Here is a 24,067-nt window from a genome sequence, read left to right on the forward strand (position 1 = left end):
AGAAATTGAATAAAATTCTAGTTTTCCTTCTCTTTCACATGCAGATAGAAGCCTGACTATTCCATGGTTCCCTGGTCATCCAGGTGAGAGAAGAGAATCTATTGATATAGATTGTATCATTAAGATAGGGAAAATGCCTTAGAAGGCCATTAAACATTAACCAAAAAAAGTTAAATACATTATTCAATTGGTCTTATGAAGATAAATAGAATGAAAATTTTGTAGTGGTCCCAGGCTGTATTTCTAGGGATGTGCTAGGGCTGGGGATATGGCCTAGTGGCAAGAGAGCTTGCCTCGTATACATGAGGCCCTGGGTTCGATTCCCCAGCACCACATATACAGAAAACGGCCAGAAGTGGCGCTGTGGCTCAAGTGGCAGAGTGCTAGCCTTGAGCAAAAGGAAGCCAGGGACAGTGCTCAGGCCCTGAGTTCAAGGCCCAGGACTGGCCAAAAAAAAAAAAAAATCAAGAGATGTGCTATGCAGGTTCATGGTTACATTACATTGATGTTTTATTGGAGAAGAAAGCTTGCTAACTGCTAGGCATGTCTATGTTGAAAAGGACTAGCTATACTATTTTGGAAAATGTACTACCTTAGGCATCAGCTGGACAGCATTACCAATGTACAAAGTGCATAACCTTTTCATTTCCTCACTGATTAGGCCAGTGCTGGGGAATGGAAAGTTTACTGGGGAAAGGCAAGCCACAAGTGGACTACATCCAAAGTCAGAAGACAGACATGATCCCATAAACAAAAGCCCAACAACAATGAGAACTCTGTCATGCTCTGAAAATAGATGCTAAAGAGAACCATCTAGAGTGAGTCTCAGAACACCTCATTTTTTGGATAGGGTAGTGGCAATGGGGTTTTCCAGGCTTCTAACCCTTTTTGCTTTAAGATAAGTCTTACACTTTTTGTCTGTGACTGTGATCTTCTACCTATGCCCCTCCTGTATAGCTGGGATTAGAGGCATGTGTGAAACAACATTCTAACAGATGACCTGTTAGTGCTAACAGTGAGAAGATAGACTTTCCACACCTCTTGTAGGAAAGACATAGACATCTCCCAAAACTGAACACATACAAGCTCATAGGGAGGCTATGCAGTAGTAGTGGGACAGATAAAAGTAAATGCAGTGCAGCATGGTACTGTAGAGAATAAGAGTGTTCATGGATTTACTAAGAAGGTAACATCTAAACAAAGACCTAAGTGAAATGAGAGGACAAAACGCAGGTCAGGTTAACAGGTTACCTTCTTCCAGCCCACAGGAAGGTTTCAGGGGTGCAACTTGCACCCATGTGACAATAGAGGAATTTGTAGTCCATAACTGGTGATGTGATGGAGGGCAAGCGAATGTCAAATCATTAAGGCAAATGACTACGGCAGATTTAGTAATCCAAATTTCAAAGTTTTTTTCTGAGTACTGGGATTTCAACTCAGGCCTTCAACCCTTACTACGCAGGAGCTCTACCATGGAACCATACCTTTGCCCCTTTTCCCACTGGTTATTTTGCCAAAGTGCATATCTGAACCTTGATCTTATATCCTTTGGTAGCTGGAATGACATGTATGTGCTACCACTACTGTCCCCCTGGCCTCTGCCCAGATTCTTCTATTGAGATGGAGTATTGCAGACTTCTCTGCTCAGGCTGGTGGGGAACAATCAGCCAGAATGACTGGTACATTCACTGCACTCAGCTACTGGATGAGAAGTGGTCTTCTGTGTAGGCCTAGGTTTGACTTGAACTGTGATCTTCCCATCTCAATCATCCAAGTAGCTAACAGTGCAGATGTGGACCATTAGAAACTGACCCAGACTTTGTGAATTTTATTTTGACAAACATAAGAAGCTTAGCACATTTTATCCATTGAGTATATAGGTGATTCATATTTCACAAGTATCACATGAGTAGCTATGCAGAAAAAAGATCTCCTAAATGCAGCAGGTAAGAGATGATGAAGAGAATCAAGTAGTATTCAATGTTCTTGTTCATGTCCATCACCACACAGGAGGAAGACATGGGACCGTAAGACACAATGCCACAAGGAAGGTTTCACTGGCTCTGCATCAAGACAGTCTCACTCAACCTGTCCACTTTACTTGACTCACACTCTAAACTTTCTTACTGAATTGTTCAGTTTCAATGCAGTACGTAAGCAGTGTCTTAACTAGACAACTGAAGAGCCATAATGGATGAATAATTATATCCAAACTCTTTAGAGTAAACTACAATGCCTCCTAATGCATTCAGTTAGCTGGTCACCTGCAGCAGACCAATAAAAAATGAATTCCCGAACCCACAGAGCTTCCAGGCAAGCCCATCTGCTGTGTGGAAGCTCTAACTGGGGACCAGGAATCATTGCTGTTACAGCTCTGCCTCTGCTCAGGTAAAGACTACTCCAGATCTTCTCTCACAGAACAGAATCAAAGAAGTGACAGCACACTGCCTCAAAGTTCTAGGCAATATGCAACTTTTAATTTTCATATCTATATACCTTTGTTATGTGTATAACTAATACTATAATATTGTGAACGTATGGTTGCTACCTAGGACTGGTATTCTAGTAAATACTAGGTAGGAGAATAGGGCATGGGTTATAATTCCTAACATCTAGTAAAAACATGTTACATCTTTACTTGTTTACTCACAGTATTTGAAAGAAAAACACAAGCACATCATTAGAATGATACTTGCCTGGCTTAATATTATGTTATACTTTACCTGGTTCACTTGATTCTGGAGAGATGTCAAGAGGCCTTCCCGTTGTTCATCTTGACCCTTAAGGCAGGTGAGGACCAGTGAGAGGAAAGGTTGTTGACTCAGAAGTGACATACTACAAAGGAAGTGACCACAGCAGATCTAGTTAGAAAGAACAGATTGCTTCCTGTTGCATCATTCATGTCTTTTCCTTAGGTTATTTTATTTATTCATCTTTATTTTACTATTAGATGAAGGAGAGGGTGGTAAAGAATAAAACCAAACAAACCACAGATTGAAATCCAGGGTAATGTTTCTAAATGGCTTGATACCTTCTTAGTCCTCTTTTTTTTTCTCCCCCTTTTGGACAGTCATGGGGCTTGAACTCAAAGCCTGGGCACTGTCAGTGAGCTCTTCAGCTCAAGGCTCTACCACTTGAACCACAGCGCCACTTCTGGTTTTCTGGCGTTTAACTGGAGATAAGAGTTTCACAGACTGTCCTGCCCAGGATGGCTTTGAACCACAATCCTCAGGTCTCAGGCTCTTGAGTATCCAGGATTACAGGCATGAACCACTGGTGCTAGGCCTTTGCTTTGATACGTTCTATCACCCTGGAAGGCACCTACAGCAGTGTGAATCCATGATGTACAGCAGTGCGCTCCAAGAGGGGGATAGAACACTGTACTTGTTTCATACTAACCAGGAGTATTTAAAATTTTTCACAAGAAAGAACATGAGCTTATATATGAAATGAAGTGAAAACTAAGAAAAACTTCACATTCAACTTTGATTATAAAATACAGAAAATGAACCTCTACTAGTGTTGATTATTTGAGGGGTTGGCTTTCTTTTTCAGCACATTACTTTTTTTTTTTGTTTTTGCTAGTTCTGGGGTTGCTTCCCTGCGCTGCTGCTGCTCAAGGCCAGTGCTCTACCACTTGAGCCACAGTGCTACTTTCGACCTTTTCTAGTAGTTTATTGGAGATGAAAGTCTCACAGACTTTCCTGCCTGGGCTGGCTTCAAAGTGTGATCCTCAGCACTCTGCCTGAGTACCTAGGATGACACAGGCATGAGCCACTGGTGCCTGGCTTCAACATATATCTTAAGACCAAACAGGACTAGTCACAAAGTTGGAGGACACTTAAGAGTGGGATTCTTGCTAGAAGCCCCTAGGACTCAGTTCTTCCACAACCAACAGCTTCCACTGATAAAGGGGCTTCAAGGTATTTAACAAGGGCCAGGCATGGTGCCTCAACCTATGAGGCAGAAATTTGGAGGATCATAGTTAAGCCATTCCATGCAAATATTTATTCTCAACAAATAAGCCAAGCTAATGGTGCATGCCTGTAATTCCAGTTACATGAGAATCTGAGAAATATAGGTAGGGGGCTCATAGTCTGAGGACCACTCTGGAACTCCTACCTCCCAATATCCTACCTAAAAATCAACTAAGACAAAAAAAGGCTGGGGGTATGGCTCAAGTGGGAGAGCATACAAGGCCCTGAACACAATTCCCAGTACTAGCTACCAAAACAGAAAAAAGACAAAGAACACAGACATTTGGCAAAAATTCTAGTTTAAACTGGCATTTAATAATGTATCATCAATTAGAGAGCAACTGACCAAACAAGTGCTAGAACACACACACACACACACACACACACACACACACACACACACACACACACACACCTTAATGCAGGCTCTAAGTCAAAGTATTTCCATCAGGCACCAACCTTTTGTAAGAGGCCAACAAAGATGCTATGTAGTGATAATCAAGGGACAAGACACCTATGTGCTATAAATTTTTAGACAATGTAAGAAATGATTACTTTTTCTCTTTACCTCTAGGCTGGTAAATTCACAGTGTGATATTTGTTGCTCAGAAATAGCACTTTTCAAAAGTTATTTTAGGGGCTTGGAATATGGCCTAGTGGTAAAGTGCATGCCTTACATACATAAAGACCTGGGTTTGATTCCTCAGCAGCACATATGTAGAAAAAGCCAGAAGTAACACTGTGGCTCAAGTGGTAGAGTGCTAGCCTTGAACAAAAAGAAGCCAGGGACAGTGCTCAGGCCCTGAGTTGAAGCCCCAGGACAAACAAAAAATAAGTTATTTTAAACCTTACCTTTAAATGTATGAAATAAACTAGGAAAATATTAGTTTAGGTTGCTTAGAAAAAGCACTAAATGATGGAAATGTTAGTAACTATTACAGGGCCTACCATTCCAAAATTACAATTTTACATGTTTTAAATACTAATACCTAAAAAATACTAACACCTAACCTAACAAAAACTATAAATAATTTAAAAAATAAAATACAGAGTATGGGGCTGAGGGTTGTAGCTTAGTGATTGAGCAGCTGCCTAGCAAGAAGGAGACCCTGAGAGTAAACCCTGTGCCATCTGCCCCTCACCAAATATAGAATGCTAGTGGCTACCAAGACCATTTTCCATTGATCTGAAATGGGGCTCCAAAGTCAGTGTGCTGTTAAAGGCTCAACAATGACTTGGACTCACAGGAAGAACTGAGAGACAATTCACTAAGTATTCTATGAAATGGGAGCCTGTGTACTAAGAATTACTACATTGGGAGCCTGTATATTAAGTATTATTACATGGAACTGGCAGCCCATGTATTAAGTATTATTACATGAAACTGGGAGCCCGTGTATTAAACGTTAACGCATGGAACTGGGAGCCTCTGTATTAAGTATTATTACATGGAACTGGACACCCATGTATTAAGCATTACCACATGGAACTGGAAGCCCGTGCACTAAGTATTACCACAGGGAACTGGGAGCCTGTGTACCAAGGATTACCACATAGAACTGAGAGCCCATGTACTATTACAACATGGAAATGAGATCCAGGGTACTATTAATACATGAAACTTTTTGGGAACAGAGCCTTGCCTGATAGACCATCTCTGATCCCATTAAATAATGAAATGCCAGTGGAGCTCTGGGAACAATGACCCATCTTGTGACAGGGCACCTGGCCTCCGTGGGTTCTGGGAACAAGGATCCATCAAGCGACAGGGCAAATGGCCTCTGTAGGCTCTGGGGACAAGGAGAGTCGGGTGAGTAGTGGGGCACATGGCCTTCATGGCAGTGCCAGACACTTTCACAGATACACGCTTCGGTCCTACCTTTTCTGCTTCTGTCTGTCTCTCTCCTTCTTTGAAGAAGAACCCAGGTGTTGCCCCTTCTCCAGCTCTTCTCCAGCAGCTTTCAGCACCCTTCCCTGAACAGAAGTCGGCAATCTGGCAATGAGGGGGGCCACCAGCCACACACCCCTGCGCTCAGAGGAACTACAATCAGAAACAGATATTACACACAAAAAAGCCTTTGAGTCTGATCTCAAACAAGGACAGATACGCCAATGTAACAGTTGATGTGCAGGACACACAATGCTAAAATTTCCTTTTCGTTTCTCAACTATCTTCCTCTTGCCAAACCAGGCATGTGCTTCTACATCCCATCCACACTTGTGGAGTGCTCTGGGCTGGTTTTTAGAAGTTCTCTATGATTCTGGCTTTCTGACTACTAAGTAACAATCATTTTGTTAGCAAGCAATACACGTTGCTAAATAGTTACAATATCAAGAAAAACAGAACAATCCATAATGATTAAAGGATTACTTTACAATTCACACACCTAATGGTTCTAATCCTAAGAGCAAATTACCACGTTGTATTTCTGTATAACTGCCAAATAAGAAAGATAATAGAAAGTGTTCCTTAGTTAATAAATGCCATGGAACATAATAGCCACTGAAGACACTGATATCATGACTTGAACCTGGGTATAACTGGTTCAAAGGCATCTGAGTCTACAATCAAGTATTTCAATGTCAAGATATATACCATCCATCCCAGATTTTTATCCTCTTAACTTGCTGAGTAATAGTAACTGTCACTAAGTAATTATTTTCTCCACACTTCCTGCATCCTAATGAAAAAATAACATTATGCAAGCAAAATTTACAGTGACATGTGAAGAGTCAATGACAAAGCAGTAAAGCTACATTACAAATACCTTAGAAATGTCTTTATTCCATTTTGCCTTGTGCTACTTGCATCTGTATTTCCAATACCATGTGGGTGAAAGAGGCTCATGCCAGAATTAGAGGAGTTACTATTCAGATCTGCAGACTGCTGGAATACCTCTATTGTTGCCTTTGCAATATTGTCCAATAAGTTATTCATTTCAGCCACCGAACCAGAACCCTAGAGTTAGACATAAGAAAGATAGCCCACCTAGACACTCCTTTATGAGAGAACATTACTGTGCCTTTGCTTTTCAAAAGATGTCATTCATGTGCACCCTTTCAACATATACTCACAGGGTCCTTTAAGCACTGCTTGATCATTAACTGTAGTTCTAGCCAGGACTGTCTCAATGTCCACTGTTCAAGATTCTGGGGAAGATAGAAAGAATTCCATTCGATAATAAGAATAGTGAACCTGTGACCTGTGTTAACATGTAAGTTTTTGCAGCATTCCTTTTCGCAAGAAAGAGCAGGGTAAGATGCACAATGAAAGAATTTACAAGAATTAATGACTTACAATCAATTACCTATGTTCACTACACACAAAGAAATAAATACATAGCCACATTACAATGATGTCACTCTAGGCTAGAAACTATAAGACATGTCATCTTTCAAAACCTATTTCATTTATAAGTAATTTTAATGTTTCTTAAGTAGTATGCCTAAGATTGCTCCTTCCTCTCATGTAAATGAAGTACAGATGTAAAATGTTGCTATTTATGACAACTGCAGCAATAAACTGAGGCAAATCCCCAGAAAAGAAAATTGAAGGAACAAAAAATCAGAATCTGATTCAAGAATCAGAAACAGCTAATTAAGCAACAGTGACTTCTGATAATCACAAATAGTACATTAAGTGACAGAAACACAATGTTTGCAAAGTACTCCTTACCTGAAGAATTCGTTTAATGTGTTGTCTCTGCAGGTTGTCTCCCTCAGCACACTCTTTAATGCCATGAGGATAACAAATGAGCTGCAATAATTTCTGTGCTTGCACATTTGAAAGCACAGGGTCCAGTATAAGTTCTTTGTCTGTGCATAATCTTTCAGGTTCTTTTAAGCAATGTTCTCCTACCCATTCCTAAAAATAATGCAGCAGTTAGACTAACAGGCACTGGCTTACTTCAGACCTATGCATTGTGCACCAAATTCTCAGAGCAAAATGGCATATAAATCTGGTAAGACATTACCAATAAAAAAAAAATGTGAAAGAAAAAGAAGCTTTAAAAAAACAAAATTTCTAGCATGTTGACATCTCAAAAACACAAAGTATAACCTTGACTAAAGAAAACAGTTTTAAAAGTTATATAAGAAAGAAAGTAAATAAAATACTGGTCTATGCTTTCAAATGGAAAAGAAATACTTGCTCTAGGGTACTATTTATGTCTTATTTTATTTCAGTACTGGGGTTTGAATTCAGGATATTCTGCTTTCTAGGTAGGTACTGTAACGCTTGAGTCATGCATTCTAAAATTACAATTTTAATTCGATTTAAAAAAATTACTCTGTAAGTGTGTATACTTTTCATCATATTAACAGAACATATTAAACTGTATTTCACTGAATAGACAACATACTATAACAAACATTTAGAAACTATTGGACTTAATGAAGTGTTACTAATACAAATAATAGTGCATAACTACTTTCTATACAATTATTTTTATAATAATTTCAAGGAAATGCAATTGCTGGGTGGAGGTTGTACCAAAAACTCAAAACTACAAATACTCGTGCTAGATACTGTGGCTCTGGAGAGTTCCTGGTAATTTAAATTCTTAGCTCCCTTTCTTCATCTTTTTTCTTATATGATAGGACAAGAAATCAACAATAACTGAAGTGGATTTGAGTCTGATCTGTTTGAGATGAACCTTTATTTTCTACTACAGTATCAGTATTTTAACACTGATTGTCCTTTAAACTTGACTGAGGGGTATATAAATTTTCAGGACCCACATTAGACCCATTAAATAAAACTCAAAAGGAAGTAACCAGAAGCCAGTCATTTTTTAACGAAGCCTCAAATTATTCACTAACACACACACATACACACACATATACATGCACTTGTGTGTACATACACAGAGATATTTGTATACATGTCTGTGTTTACATGCATGACCTTGACTACTGGGACTGTAGGTCAGGCCCAGGAGTTTCCCACTGAGTTCAAATCATATCTTCTTCGACCAGCCTAAGGAAGTTGGGGGGTGGCAGGGGCAGCACCGCAAGGCACTCCTACTGCCAGCCTTGCTGCAGTTCTAGGCATCACAAACACTATAAATGCCCTAGTGATACCACTGTGTACTCACAGCTGGGAACAGTACACAATTGTCTCTCACTACCTATTTAACAATTAGGTAAGTTTTTCTCATGGTTACAGTAACTCACAAAACATAAAAGAGTAATAATTATCTCTAAAGCTACATACAAAATATATAAGATATAAAACTTTTAAAATATAACTTTAAAAACTAGAATATGCCAGAAAAATAATGAAATTTGTCACCTGAGGCAGAGAATGTCACAGGACAGAGGATTATTGAAGGAAGGAACATCTCTGAATACATTTTTTTGTGTGGTTTGACATTTGGATAGACCATTATTCTATGTAGACCCAGGGGATTAAAAAAAATAAAAACCAAATGCATACAAACAAACAAGATTTCAAATTAAGAACCTATTTTGGGGGGCTTCTGCCCTGCAAGGAAAATGTGCCCAAGTCAGCCCATGCTGGCACCAAGCATGCATCATTTGTTAAACTCCCTAATCTCAGACAGTGTGGGCGCATTTGTTTGTAAACATATGTATTATGTATGTGCCTCAGTAAATAAATAAGTTTAAATACAATTTCTAAATGAACAACAAAAAAGAAAGAGAACATATTCCTACTAAGGATGGAAAAACAATTGTTTTCTTTCTTTTTTCATTTTTTTCTGTTTGTCCAAGTAACATTTGTTTGCTTCCTTTTTTTGGGTGGAGGAAAGTGTAACTTCCGGATGCACTATTATAAACCTTTAGAAAATAGGAACTTCAGCTCTTCTACAGAAGTTCGTATTTCCTGGTGGTATATGGGTAGCAACCTTGAAAGTACTTCAGGTGGACTGAAAATTTAAGCAAACGAGTGAATGGGTTGACGTTATGGGAACCATAACTCAATGTTAAGATGAGAACCATAATGTTACCTATGTAAGTAGGTGACATTAACTGCAATGAGAGGGAAGTAAAACACAACTCTGTAGGTTGGGGTTAGAACTAGACATGGCATATGAATTTGTAATTACACAGCACACATACACACACAGGATTTTCCTAGCTATCTGCTGAGAGTACAATGAAGCCATGCTACTCTATTAAAGACAAAAAAACACAGGACCAGATCTTACTAAGTGACACTGTCTACTAATCAGAACTCATGTTCTAGGAGGAATGGGTGACTAGCAGTGAAAATGCTTTTTAAAAAATATGAAAATATGAGAAATGACACAAAAGCTAGGATGAAGGATTCCCATTAAATAAACCTAGAGTAATTTGAACATTAAAGTAAGTAAAGAGAATACACAATAATCCATATGGGTAATAAATAAATAGAGGTGGAGGTTTTCCTTAGATAGAATAAAAGCTAGTATTGTAGAGGAGTAAGAGGACATGGAGGAGGGGAACCTGCCATTTTACAATCACCATAGTGAAGACTGGTTAGGACAGGAATAAAATGCTTATGAGGGTGGAGTTTGAGGAAGAGCAGAAAATATGAATGATCTCAAAGGTCTCCCCAAAGACTGCTTCTTAATTACAGGTGGAAAAGAGTCTTAAAATCGTGGGGAAGTACTGAACCTGTGCAAGAGAGATGCTTAGATAAAGTTAGTGTCACCAGGGCGGCAAAAGTGGGTGCTGTGCCCCGGAAGAGCACACTGCTTCTGCAGGCTCTCGGCCGAGTGTTCAAAAGCCAAAACTGAACTGCAGCAAACACAGACAAATCCCATTGCACCAGTTATATGCTGCCTACAGATGAGAAAACAATAACTATGCTCACACTAAATTTCATAGTTCTCATTAACTATATTCTGGAAGAAATGAAGGGTAAAGTATTCAAAAGTAAAGAAGAATAAAGTACCCTATTTATTTTCAAAGGGTTCAGAAATTTGTATGTAGAAATACACATATACATATACATATGCTCTTCTGTTCCCACACATAAATCATAAAACAAAGTGGCAAAACACAAAAAATTTAAGAACCTATATAAAGAATATATGGAAGTTTTTACTCTTGTACCTTTTTCACAAATTAGGAATTACTAAATACAGTTAACAACAGAACAAAAAGGACTACCTTTATATGAGTTTCTAAAAATATTAAGTATTAAGCAGTTGTCTCTAAAATAAGCTACACATTAAAAAAAAAAAAAAAGGAGCCAGCCTACACTGAAAAAATACCTGTTGACAGATAGTCCTCAGTACGTATCTGGCGTATTCCCTTAAATTGGCAGTTTCTATGGAAATTCCTTTCCCACAGGATTTTGAGTTCTGTGAGGCAGTCCAGATATCTTCGGCATTCCCATCACGTCGCAAGCCCCTCACAGTGAATTCATCATTCTTCAAAGAGCTGACATTGTTACTACCAATTTTGGCATCTCCTAAACAACAGAATCACAAAAGCAAAAGCAAAATTTTAATAGGCAATGCAGCTAGCTTTCAGGATTTAAAATGGTTTTATTACTGAATAGTCAATTATTCAACAAGACAAAGAATGGACCAAAAGAACTAATAAAAGACCCAAAAGAACTAATAAAAGACTGTTGCACATGAAATAAAAGCAAGTTTAAGACTCCATTTTTCTTTTGTTTACACAACCAAATATACTTCTACCAGATCTAGAAAGACAATCCATTTTGAGTCATACTTAGTAATCCAAGAACATTCATTTCACCAAAATAGCAAGCATCAAAGTAAGCAAGTTCATTTGACTTACAGACAAGGAAAAAAGGGGTTACTCACCCTTCTAGGTATCCCTTTTACATTTTTCCCTCTTACAATGACTTATTGTCTACCCATTGGCCAAAAGAAAAGTTTTGCCTTAGCCTACCTTACTATCAACCTCTTGACAAAAGATTTATTTCCATGATCGTGGAAAAGGGCAATGCACACTATGGAAGCTTTGAAAGCAGCGCTTCACTGAATAACCCATGCCCTTCATCATCCTTAGCCTAATATCCACCTTGGAAAAGTCTTATTTGCTCAAGTAAGATTTAAAGCAAATCTTTTTTTAAGGTGTTTTTTTCCTCTTAACAAAGTTCAGGAGAGGTTTGTGGGGGGGGCAGCGAGGAGGAATGTCTGAACAGAGTATGTCTGAGTAGTGGAAAGTAAGAAATCCTGTTTTTCAAAAGTGAGAGAGTAATAGAATATTATAGAAAATACTGTCAAATGACAACAGAAATTTCAAACGTTTGTCTGCTTACCAATAGTAAACTAGGCCTTCACAATATTTCTTGGTACCAACAAATAAGATGGAGTAGTCTTCACTGCCTATAGTAAATGAGTAAAAGTAAGCTCAGACAGTAAAAGAAGACTTGTAAAGCTATCGGACCAACCAAGGAAATGTTCTGTCTTGGCTGAAAAGGGAAAAAATTTTGAAAGTCAGAATAGCTTTCAAAATCTTAAAAGTAGAGCACAGGTAGGGAATGTAGCTCAATGGTAAAGCTCTTGCCTAGTATGCACAAAGCCCTGGATTATAATCCCAACACACACACACACACACACGCACACACACACACACACGCACACACACACACACAGATTTCAATTCACTAGTATATTCTCATTAAAATACAAAAGAAAAAGTTGAAAGTTCACCTAAACTAATTTACTTACTTCAGGAAAATTTATCAAGGGGCTGAAGGATACCCCAAATTCTGAACATACCAAAACTGAGTATGTGTTCAGCACGCTTAGGTGACATAAACAGCTATCTACTACATTGGTTAGGACATGGTGAGATAGGTAGGTAAGTGAAACTTCTATGAAAGCAGGGACAAACACCACTGCCCGAGTTGGATAGCCCATTTCTTTTAGATGTTAAGATGACACAGGTTAGAGGAATTGGGCTAGAACATTTTATGACTGACAGGTAAGTAAACACTGAGCGTGTGATATGAACATGGTTGAAGCTCTGTTGAGTTTTAAGTTCTCAATCCTGAGGAACCTCTCCATTATTTGAATAAAGATTAGGCAAATTTTACTTGGGATCTGATTAGTCATGCAAGTCAAGATGGCACTGATCATGGCTTCTGTCATTGGAGCACCTGTCCCATGTTTACATTCCCAACATTGGTTCATTGAAAACGATTTCCTAGATTCTCTGGTAAGCTTTAGTAATGCCATAAGAAAAAGCTAGTCCGTTCTTGGTAACCCTGACATTTATTACACAATAGAATCAACTACCTGTCTTGTCTTCAAGGATTATTGGAGAAGGGTAAAGCATTTAATGGGACCTACATACTACTAGAAGCCACTGAACTCAGAGGAGAGCCTGTAACAAAGAGACTCTTCCTTTTCATTTTGCTACAAAATTTGTGGGTATTTCAAGAGTATGTATATAATTTGATTGAACTTTCTATCCACTCAGTGATTCTGTCTTAATCAGTTTCTACAGATAGTAAAAGGAAACTTATTAGTCAAGGATAAAAACAGGTATGCAAAGCTGGAAGTAGGCACTATTCAATACTTCCTAGCCATTCAAATCCTTTATTATTTACAGAATAAAAATGCTTAGATTATTATGCTAAAGCACAGATGGATAAGGTCAGGTATGATTGCCTCATGCCTTAATACTAGCAAATTAGGAGTCTGAGATCTGAGGACTGAAGTTCAAGGCCGGCCAAGCAAGAAAGTCTGTGAGACTCTCATCTCCAGTGAATCACTGAAAAACCCAGATGTAGAAGTGTGTGGCTCAAGCAACACAGTACAAACTCTGAGAGCAGGGACAACCACCTCTGCCAGAGTTGGATATCATCATTTCTTTTAGACTTGAGTGAAAAGGCCAAGGGACAAAGCCTAGGCACTGACTTTATGCCCCAGCATTGGTACATGTGTATATGTACACATGTGTATGCACACAGGTGCACACACACAGGATATATTGTTACTCCATGAACATGCATACAAATAAGGATGTAAAAGACATCTTAGGGGCTGGGGATATGGCCTAGTGGCAAGAGTGCTTGCCTCATATACATGAGGCCCTGGGTTCAATTCCCCAGCACCACATATACAGAAAATGGCCAGAAGTGGCGCTGTGGCTCAAGCGGCAGTGTGCTAGCCTTGAGCAAAAAGAAGCCAGGGACAGTGCTCAGACCCTGAGTCCAAGCCCCAGGACTGGCCAAAAAAAAGACATCTTAAATCTTATGAATTAAATGAAAAATTACTGTCACAGCAAACACCATCTCAACTATCCCTGGATTGCAAAAAACCTAAGACAGAGGAACATAAACTTGTTCAGGGTTTCAACAAAAGTTAAGAATAGTAATATTAAAACTCAAACTTTCTGATGTTCTGAGCTTGGAATATAAACTGGCTAAAAAGTAAACATTCAGTTAAAACAAGTCATTTATGTTCCTCTTAACATGTAATTTCTACCAACAAATGAAGGCAAAACAATGCAGTGGGTCTGAGGGTCTATTTCACATAAGAATGAGACCATGCAACTTAACCAAAATGAAAAGTACTTCTATGTATGGGTAAAAGACAGAATTCTCAGAGTTCTGATTATACTTTACTTGGGGAAAGCCAACTAATTTTTACCGGAACAAACAGAACATCTGGTTTCAAATACTACTCATTATATTTTAGACTAAATACAAATTATTCTGCCTCAGTTTCTGGTGACAGTCTTACCAAGCATCATAATTGCTTTTAAGACAGCAAAAACGGCTCCCACTTCAATGCTGTTGTGAGCAGCAGCTAGCAGGTGTCTATCACAAGAGGATCTTATTCCAGGGAAAGGTTTGCCTAGAAAAACAACAACAAACCTGTAACAGCCTCTTCACCATCATTAGCAATCTTCTGTGATTATTTACAGTCAGCAGGGCCTTTTACTGTTATTTTATGCTCACAAATGCCCTCAGCCTGCTCTAAGTGATGCTCCTGGGATTCACTAAGTGGCTAGCAGTATTCTTACTTGTTTTCTTTGTTTTAATTATAGATAGTATTTTTGCTCCTCAAAGTGATATACCAAACAGATTAGTAGAATTCCCAGGCAGACATATTACATGTCATATGGATCTTTAGGATTAGACACCACTGAATGCCCTAAAATGTATACCTTATTACTTGTGCTTTAGGAAAAGAATAAGTGAAATCACCACCCTGAGCTGGGATGGTTCAGAATCAACAGTCAGTATATTATAAGATCAGGCTGCCCATCAACATGGCATGTCCCAAGAGTAGAGGTATTCTATGTGTTTATTAATTACTCATTTTATTTCCCAATAAACCTTGACATTATATAAATGAAGTCCTGTCAGCCTGCCCATTGGCATTATTTCACTCCTTTATCACCCTTAGACCAAGCCATGAAAATCAGGAAGGAAATTACAAAACAGCCCATGTAGTCATAGAACCTTCAGCTCCAAATAAACACATAACCAGAATTTTCAGCCAGCGTCTTACCCGTTGCTTGTGGTAAGAAGCAGGCCTGAGGAGCTCGAAAGAGGTGAAGCAGGAGTCGGCATGTCATCCTCGCCCCGGGCTCTGCATCGGCGTCTCCACAAGCTAGGAAAGGGGGAGTGAAAAACAAGCTTGCTGACATGTACAAGAACAAGTCCATCAGGTTGTCTAGTAAGCTAAACTTTCTGACTTATTTTAAGTAAATTACCCTTACAGCAAGAAAATAAAGTTTCTGAGAAACCTGAGTATAGTGTCCTTAGAAATAGGTAAATATTCCATAGGAATCCAAGTTACTCTGCATAGAACATCTATATGCAATTCTACCACTTCTTCCCAATGCCCCACCACTCTGCAGTATCTGCTGCTTTCCCTGTGCTTTAACCCTAAGTCCCATCGCTAACAAATGGCCACTTACCTGCCGCTAGGAGAGAGGGCAGTGCGACATGCTGCACGACGTCCTCCAGGGAGAAACACTGTCGTGCTATCAGAATAGCAATGAAAGTAGCTAATGAATCATGGAATGAAAGGTCACTCACCTTCAAGAAAAACATTGACAGGTTTTAATACCTAACACCCCGTTAGCAGTATCAAAGATCAGTATCTAAGAGAATGTAGGAAATATCCTTAAGACATCAAATCCCAACATGGCCAAGAGAAGGAAATAACTTGTCAGGATTATTATCCTCTTGATCTATTCTACTTTATAAGACTAAAGGTGAAGTCTATCTGCATCCTAATACTGTAAGAAGACATTGAGCCTTAGCCTGTATGTAATGGAACTGAAAAACAGGACAGCAAAAAAATAAAATCAAGATTAACAAAAACATGTAGTATAACTAATAATGTTTGGCAAAGTGCACTACAATAGATCATTTAAAGACCATTAGGAAGCAAAGAAAGAGAGAGAAGGTGCTACTTGTGGGAAAGAAAGCCTTGAAAATATTTTGGAATTCCTTTCTGTGACAACTAATATGTTCTTTAATGTGACTGAATTAGTTTTAACAATAACTCTGAAAGTTTCCAATTGACTCCTAAATTTAAAAACAGAGAGAATAGGTGGAACATTATTTTTGTCATCTCTCTACCTTTCCTGCCATCACAGGAAAGGAGGAAAAACGACTCCTTTAATAACCTTCAGAGTGATTACTACTATATGCCAGGAACTAGGACTAAGCAACATTTTAAAAATAAAAAATAAAAAAAAACATCTAACAGCACACCATGACATTATGATTAACCTATTTTAATGGATGACTGATTAAGGCAGAAATATACTTAAAAGTAACTGAGAAACAAATGAATGATGTAAAAGATAAAAGCTTAAATCTTTTCTAATTGAAAAATCAAGGCACAACTAATGATTACATATAAATATATACATATATGTATACATTTATGTATTATCTTAGCCCAAGGAACAGAGAGATGGAAATGGGGTTATACATTCAGTCCTGAGACAGCAGAACTAGGGAGTTAACCTTCAACAGAGAGGCAGCTCTAAAATTTTTGTAAAGTTCCTTATCATAAGACATACTAAGGGGCTGGGAATATGGCCTAGTGGCAAGAGTGCTTGCCTCGTATACATGAAGCCCTGGGTTCGATACCCCAGCACCACATATATAGAAAATGGCCAGAAGTGGCGCTGTGGCTCAAGTGGCAGAGTGCTAGCCTTGAGCAAAAAGAAGCCAAGGACAGTGCTCAAGCCCTGAGTCCAAGGCCAAGGACAGGCAAAAAAAAAAAAAAAAAAAAAAAAAGACATAGTAACATGTGGCATAAGCTACTCCAAAAAGTGATTTGGCAGAAGAATATAAATTAGACAGATTTTTAAGGGATCCACACATTGTGGATGCAGCCGACTGTTGCAGAAATCGGTGCCATCTCTTTGACACTGTAGAGATAGTAAGAAGGATGGAACTTCTCAAAGGTATTTGAAGTGAATACCTCTTTGTCACTTTGTAGACACACTCAATAAGAAAACTGACATTATTTTTTGATGGTTAATTGGAGATAAGAGTCTAATGGACTTTTCCTGCCATGACTGGCTTTGAACTGAATTCTCAGATCTCAGCCTCCCAAGTAGTTGGGATTACAGGTGTGAGTCAAAACATCCAGCTTACAACTCTGATAAGGCCCAGGTTTGTATCACTGTAGCCTCAGATATTCCACAGCTCTCTGTGGCTAGGAGCTATCCTAGTGCAATCCAAATAGGGCTACTTCCATCTCACAGAAGTGGTTGCACAACTTTCCCCTCACAAGAAGATCAATACCTTCTTAATCCACATACCAGCTTTCTAATGCAGCATAACAAACTATTTCATAGACAGAAATACTCATTGGTTCTCTTCAGAATGTCAAGTATTTTAGTCATCTCCCGTGACATGGGACATGTCATGGGCATGTTTAGTTATGTCCCAAGACAAAAATGAAAAATAAATAGCTAAGAAGAGATAGTTCATATATTTTTAAAAAATCAGCTAAACTGAAAGTTCAGGAAATAAGGAAACTTTTTTGGCTCCTGCTTAAGTTAAGCTATCTATTTTATTTATTTCAATTTTTTTCATGTATTTAATTGTTCACAACTACACCATAATTTATTACTTTTGGACAGAGAAAGAAAAGTACTTACATTACAAATGGGTAAGTTAAATAATTTAAAAAAATAGATTACTTGGTAGGTAACTTTAAAATTTTTAAACATTTTTAAACGAACAGGAAAACTTACATCCACAGTGCAAAGTACATCATTAAACCCCCACACGTGATTTGAAGAACAACAAAGAGCCTTCAAAACTCCCAGCCACTCTGAACTGAGGACTGTACAGCAGGCAGTGAGCTCGGAGGAGAAATTGGCTATGTCATTAATCCTAGAAAACAAAAGGGCAGTAGTAGAAAGCAACCAGAGAAAGAATCACTTTAACAACTTTCTAAACACATATTTCACTACCATGGAACAAATCATTCATTTTCTGAAATTTATTTACACTTTTGTCAAATAACATATAGACCCTGAAACAACAACAAAAACACTTTAGATACTTCCTAGTAATCAATAACATTAAGGAATAAGCAATATTTGTTTCAACTATGTAATTTTTTGCCATGTTTTGGTATGTGAATGGATCTGATCTACAAATTAACATTTTTAAGGATACTAAAAATTAAAGACACTACATAGTATAAGTAGGTTCAAATACAGTTTTTTAAATCAAGATATAGATATTTTATTTGTATTTTAATATATGTTTTTGATATTAACTATATAGCACATAGAGCTTACCTAAAATATTCCATGACTGAGGAATAAGCCAGAAAGCACTGTTGCTTTGATTACGAATATTTTAGGACAGAGGGCTGGGAATATGGCTTAGCAGTGGAGTGCTCGCCTTGCATGCATGAAGCCCAGGGTTTGATTCCTCAGCACCACATAAACAGAAAAGGCCGGAAGTGGAGCTGTGGCTCAAACAGTAGAGTGCTAGCCTTGAGCAAAAAGGAAGCCAGGGACAATGCTCAGGCCCTGAGTTCAAGCCATAGGACTACCCCCCCACCCCCAAAAAAAGAAAGGATATTTTAGGATAGAGCAGAGGAAAATTCAGAAATATGTTTTGGTAGGGAAATGAAGCCAAATGATAGGCAGATGTAAGCTCAGACAATTACTGAGGACCTCAATTTCAAAGTACCATGACTACACCTATATGGCTAACCGGGTCAGGACCTCACCTGCAGGGGTCCTGATGGCCCATGCACACATTCATGAGGGTGTTGCAGACAAAACTGTAGCGATTGGCAGCATTGTCATTGAGGATCTTGCCCAGCACTGAGTAGTTGATGCTGCGGGCTGATGGGTTCTCAATAAAGTCCAGCATGAAGTCTGGGTCCCACCGCAGGTTGGAATTTGCAGGCATCACATTGTTATATATGGTTTGCTTTACTTTTGAACAGGCACTACTGAGGTCACAAGAAGAAAAGTTAGAAACAAAAAGCCTAGAATAAGAAAATCATTGCATTTAAGAATATATTAAGTGGCAGGAACTGTAATGCAATCCCCTACATTCCTAACAATTTGGGCGTGGTGTCTGAAATGTAGTAATTTCTCAATGAATCACTTTCTCAATTTATGGAAGAAAAAGACTTTTAGTGTCAGCCTTAAACTATTTTCTCTATCTTTTCTACATAGTTTTCTCTGTTCCGAACATTAATGGATTTACTAAAGTTTCCAATAGCTGTTCATAAACATTAATCACAAAGTATTACTACTTAAAAATACAAATGGATTTAATTACACATTAGGGAAAATGTGTTTTAGTCCCAATTGCACAACCTGATAAACTTTTTGACATGCATGGACATGCATGCATGCATGCATTTGACATGCCTGTGCCAAGGCTACTATGGGCAATGGCACAGCCATGAAAAAGAAATATACATTCCCTGCCTTCAAGCAGGTTCTGTTCTACAAGGGGGTAAGGTAAACAAATTTACATTGTTCCTAAAAATTTATCTTGTGATATTTCTCAGCAGCATTAAAAGATTTTTAGAAGAACTGGGTGTGGTGGTGAATGCATTTGAGTCTAACATTTGGTTAAGGGGTGGAGACAGGAAGCTCACAAGTTAAGGATTAACCTGGGCTACATAGCAAGACATAGGAACTTAAAAAAAACAACACAGTATGTAGACTGTTTACCTTAAGCTGTTGTCATTATCAACAGCTTTGAGGCAACAGATTGTTCAGTTCAATGTTTATAAAATACAGCTTCAGTATTCCTCCTTCAGAATCACTTCTGAGTGGTGTCTGGGCCTCATTGTAGGTTTTAGACAAGCTCTCCCAAACACATGTAATGCCAAATACTGCCTGTTTTATAGTGGTCTAATAGAGAGACCTAAAATGACTTGCTAGGTAACAGTAACTATAGCCTTCTACATGTCTTAATCCTATATTCAGGCAAGTAATAGAAAAATTTGTGAATAATCACTATGAGACTTGTGATATTTATTAAAAACAAAATGGGGGCTGGGAACATGGCCTACTAGCAAGAGTGCTTGCCTCGTATACATGAAGCCCTGGGTTCAATTCCCCAGCACCACATATAAAGAAAATGGCCAGAATAGCGCTGTGGCTCAAGTGGCAGAGTGCTAGCCTTGAGCAAAAAGAAGCCAGGGACAGTGTTCAGGCCTTGAGTCCAAGCGCCTGGACTAGCAAAAAAAAAAAAAAAAAAGATCTTCTTGTGGTCCTAGTGCTTCTAATCACCTTTTGATTTTGTGCCTTACTTGTGCCACTCTTTGTATTCAGCTTTTAATTCAATTTTTTGTTGTTGTTGTTGTTTTTTTTTTTTGCCAGTCCTAGGCTTGAACTCAGGATCTGAGGACTGTCCCTGGCTTCCTTTGGCTCAAGTCTAGCACTCTACCACTTGCTCCACAGTGCCACTTCCGACTTTTTCTGTTTATGTGGTGCCGAGAAATAGAACCCAGGGCTTCATGAATGCTAGGCAAGCACTCTACCACTTAGCCACATTCCCAGCCATCATTTACTTTTATTAACAACAGTTCTTAGTGTGGTTCACAAAAATGCTAACTTTGTTCTTTCTGATCCCCTAAAACCACAGCCCTGATTTGCTACACCTACCATACTCTCATCTCAAGTGTTTAATAGACTTCTGTAAACTGTAGTGTTACCAATTTTTTATTCAACTATTTAATTCTACCAGTCTTTACATTTGTCTTTAGAAGCAATCATGCTTTTTTTTCTTAGTCATTATGAGGTATATCCTACTTTTCTATAGCATGTAGAATTCAGCACAGTGTCTCCCCCAACTAGACTGGGAAACTCTTGAATTCTGCCACTCATGCTTCATTTTTAGGCTGCCTGTCTCATTTATTGTATTCTGTCTATGAATTTCTATGTTTAAAACAATTCTAGTTACCATCTAAGCACTCTACACTACTACAAGTCTCCGTGGCCTACAAATAGGCTGGTTAAGCAACAAATTCAGGAATTTTCCTGCTCAAATTACACAGACACACACACACACACACACACAAAAAAAAAAAAAAAAACCAGGTAATGAAATCAACACGTACTTTGAGGCCAAAGGGACTTATTCTCAAATCTAGTATCTGTCATGCATGAATTATGATCAAGTACAATGGTAAGGAAAGCAATTTCTAATTCCTGGGGTGGCTATAAAGATTCGATTTTTTTTTTCTCTTTCTGCTGGCCTTTTTTCTTTCTTCTTGAACTCATGGCCTGGGTGCTGTCCTTGAGCTTTTCTGTTCAAGGCTAGTATTCTGCCACTGGAGCCACAGTTACACTTCAGGATTTTGTGTGTCTGTGAGGTGGGGAGTAGTTTATTGGAGATAAGCATGTCAGGCACTATCCTGCCCTGTCTGGCTTCAAACTACAATCCTCAGATCTCACACTACTGAATAGTTGGGATTATAGGTGTGAGCTACCAATACCCAGCTGATTCCACATCTTAATAGAGAAATAATCTGGTATGATGCCTGAAACATAACAGTGGCTTAAGCTATGGTAGCTATGATTAGCATTACACTTCCCCAAATGTTCCTCTCCACATCACCACGTGTGTTTTAGGTAAGATTGTTAATATTGTTATTATTACTATACAAATAGAAGTTTTGCTGAACATCTAGCTTGTCTGCCTATTCTGCTAATCTCAAAACAATCCTGACCTCAAGATATCGCCAGAAAGTTACATTTGCCTTCCTTTATCTGTTTTTTGTTTTTGTTTATGAGACTGTTGACAGGACTCCCTGTGATGTGGTACCCTCTAATAACTCTTCATTCTAGGGCTGCTCCTTTAAATCTGTACATTCCTGTGTATATTACTCGAGTTAACTCATTTAAAAAAACTTTCACTGCATACAGGATTGGTAGGGACTAAATGGGGAAGGATCAGTATTTAAAATGGGGCTGATCCAAGAACCACATTATGAATGAAAGCTCTCTGGAAAATGCAAACTGAAACTGAAAGCTGTATGGTACAGCAAGAGAAGAAAACATTTTTTATTACTACATCATTTCTATAAGAAAGAGGTTTCCTAAGACCAAAATACAATTTTTCAAAAGATTACACTGTTTCCATAACATGGAGTTCATTTCACTTAGCATCATCTTATATGTTCATAAGGGTCCTATGTGTATCTGTAGCTTCTATTATTGATGATGTTCTTGTATCACCTTCCTGTGGTTGTACCTACACTATCTCTGTAATCTTATCTGAGTATATTGGAAACCGTGTATACTGGTATTGGAAGTAGGAAATTGAAAGGGAATACCACATTTGAGAGACACAGGGTAAAAAAAGACAAACAACTACAAAAGCAATACTTGCAAAACTGTTTGGTGTAAGTGAACTGAACACCTCCGTGGGGGGGGAGGGAGGGGAGGGGGGAGGAGAGAGGGGGGTATGAGGGACAAGGTAACAAACTGTACAAGAAATGTATCCAGTGCCTAACGTATGAAACTGTAACCTTTCTGTACATCAGTTTGATAATAAAAATTTGAAGAAAAAAAAAAGCTGTAAAAAAAAAAAAAAGATTACACTGAAACCCAGCTGGGAATGTGGCTTAGTGGTAGACAGCTCGCCTAGCATGCATGAAGCCCTAGGTTCGATTCCTCAGCACCACATACACACAAAAAGTTGGCACTGTGACTCAAGTGGTAGAGTGCTAGCCTTGAGCAAAAAAAAAAAGCCAGGGACAGGGCTCAGGCCCTGAGTCCAAGTACAAGAAGATTTTCTTCTACTCACCTGAAAAGGTCTCCAAATTTACTTCTGAGGTGGCTACAGGACACATAGAGATCATAGAGGTAGGCTAAGATGCATCTTTCTGGAGAAGAACATTCTGAGGGGTTGACAACATGCTTCACCACACCGCACAGTCTAAGTGCATAAATACAAAAAGGAATGAGGCACTTACTCCAATACTGTGCATATCATCTGACTATGTCTTAGAAAACATCAGGAAAAAATAACCAGATTGTTGAAATTCATCATTATAGCACAGTGTGGGATGAACACTAGTTTTTGTTACAATAGTTTAAAAAAACAACCAAACAAACATCCAAATCCTCAGAAATATCACTAGAGGGAATAAAAGAAGTTGAAGAAATTCCTCCACAACAAGACAAGTGGGAAGGAACTCAGCAGTCAAGCTGCTCTGACTAGAACACAAAAACAAAGGTGAAGTAGAAAACCAACATAAAACAATTATGAATTCAATCAGCTGGCAGATTGCAGAGTTCACTCCTTTATAAAGAGGCAATTATTTAAGGAAGTAATTGAAAAAAAACCCTACTTAAGGGCTGGTTCTGGCATAAGTTCATGACTTGGAGTCACATCCCCCTTGATCATCAAAATTAGAAACAAATGTATCTGTTTCTTTTATAGACAAAGATAATTCCTCATCTTTTCAGTGACACATCTATTACAGGAATGGTTCTGAAGTACCATATTACAATACTGTGCTACAGTACTGTGCAACTACAACTGCAGCCTCTCCACAGTTCATACCACACAGAAATCTCTCCAGCACAGAAGTAAACACCTGCAGTCTGTCTACCTGAGTCTATCCCACCATCTTGTATGCTTTCATAGAGTTCAGTATAACACTCTGCTAACAGTTTAT

At 38.5% G+C, this 24,067-nt stretch overlaps 2 protein-coding genes across 5 annotated transcripts in view; one reads left to right on the forward strand and one right to left on the reverse strand.

The window, feature by feature from the left end:
• Med12l (mediator complex subunit 12L) overlaps positions 1-24,067 on the reverse strand; it is a 199,892-nt gene that overhangs the window by 29,806 nt on the left and 146,019 nt on the right. For 3 of the 4 annotated variants that reach the window (XM_048334782.1, XM_048334783.1, XM_048334780.1), the window contains 12 exons: positions 23,191-23,322; positions 19,142-19,369; positions 18,147-18,288; positions 15,840-15,960; positions 15,428-15,529; positions 14,654-14,767; positions 11,198-11,397; positions 7,654-7,842; positions 7,053-7,127; positions 6,746-6,936; positions 5,857-6,018; positions 2,724-2,835 (listed from right to left, as the gene is read on the reverse strand). In XM_048334782.1, coding sequence (XP_048190739.1) covers positions 2,724-2,835; positions 5,857-6,018; positions 6,746-6,936; positions 7,053-7,127; positions 7,654-7,842; positions 11,198-11,397; positions 14,654-14,767; positions 15,428-15,529; positions 15,840-15,960; positions 18,147-18,288; positions 19,142-19,369; positions 23,191-23,322 — 1,768 coding nt within the window. The remainder of the gene's footprint in view (positions 1-2,723; positions 2,836-5,856; positions 6,019-6,745; positions 6,937-7,052; positions 7,128-7,653; positions 7,843-11,197; positions 11,398-14,653; positions 14,768-15,427; positions 15,530-15,839; positions 15,961-18,146; positions 18,289-19,141; positions 19,370-23,190; positions 23,323-24,067) is intronic. The other variant, XM_048334781.1, reaches the window with a different exon arrangement.
• Positions 1-24,067, forward strand: part of LOC125342549 (P2Y purinoceptor 12) — a 44,497-nt gene that overhangs the window by 2,637 nt on the left and 17,793 nt on the right. The gene's annotated exons all lie outside the window — the stretch shown is intronic.

This window comes from Perognathus longimembris, chromosome 26 (assembly GCF_023159225.1).
Source record: "Perognathus longimembris pacificus isolate PPM17 chromosome 26, ASM2315922v1, whole genome shotgun sequence".
NCBI classification, from domain to species: domain Eukaryota; kingdom Metazoa; phylum Chordata; class Mammalia; order Rodentia; family Heteromyidae; genus Perognathus; species Perognathus longimembris.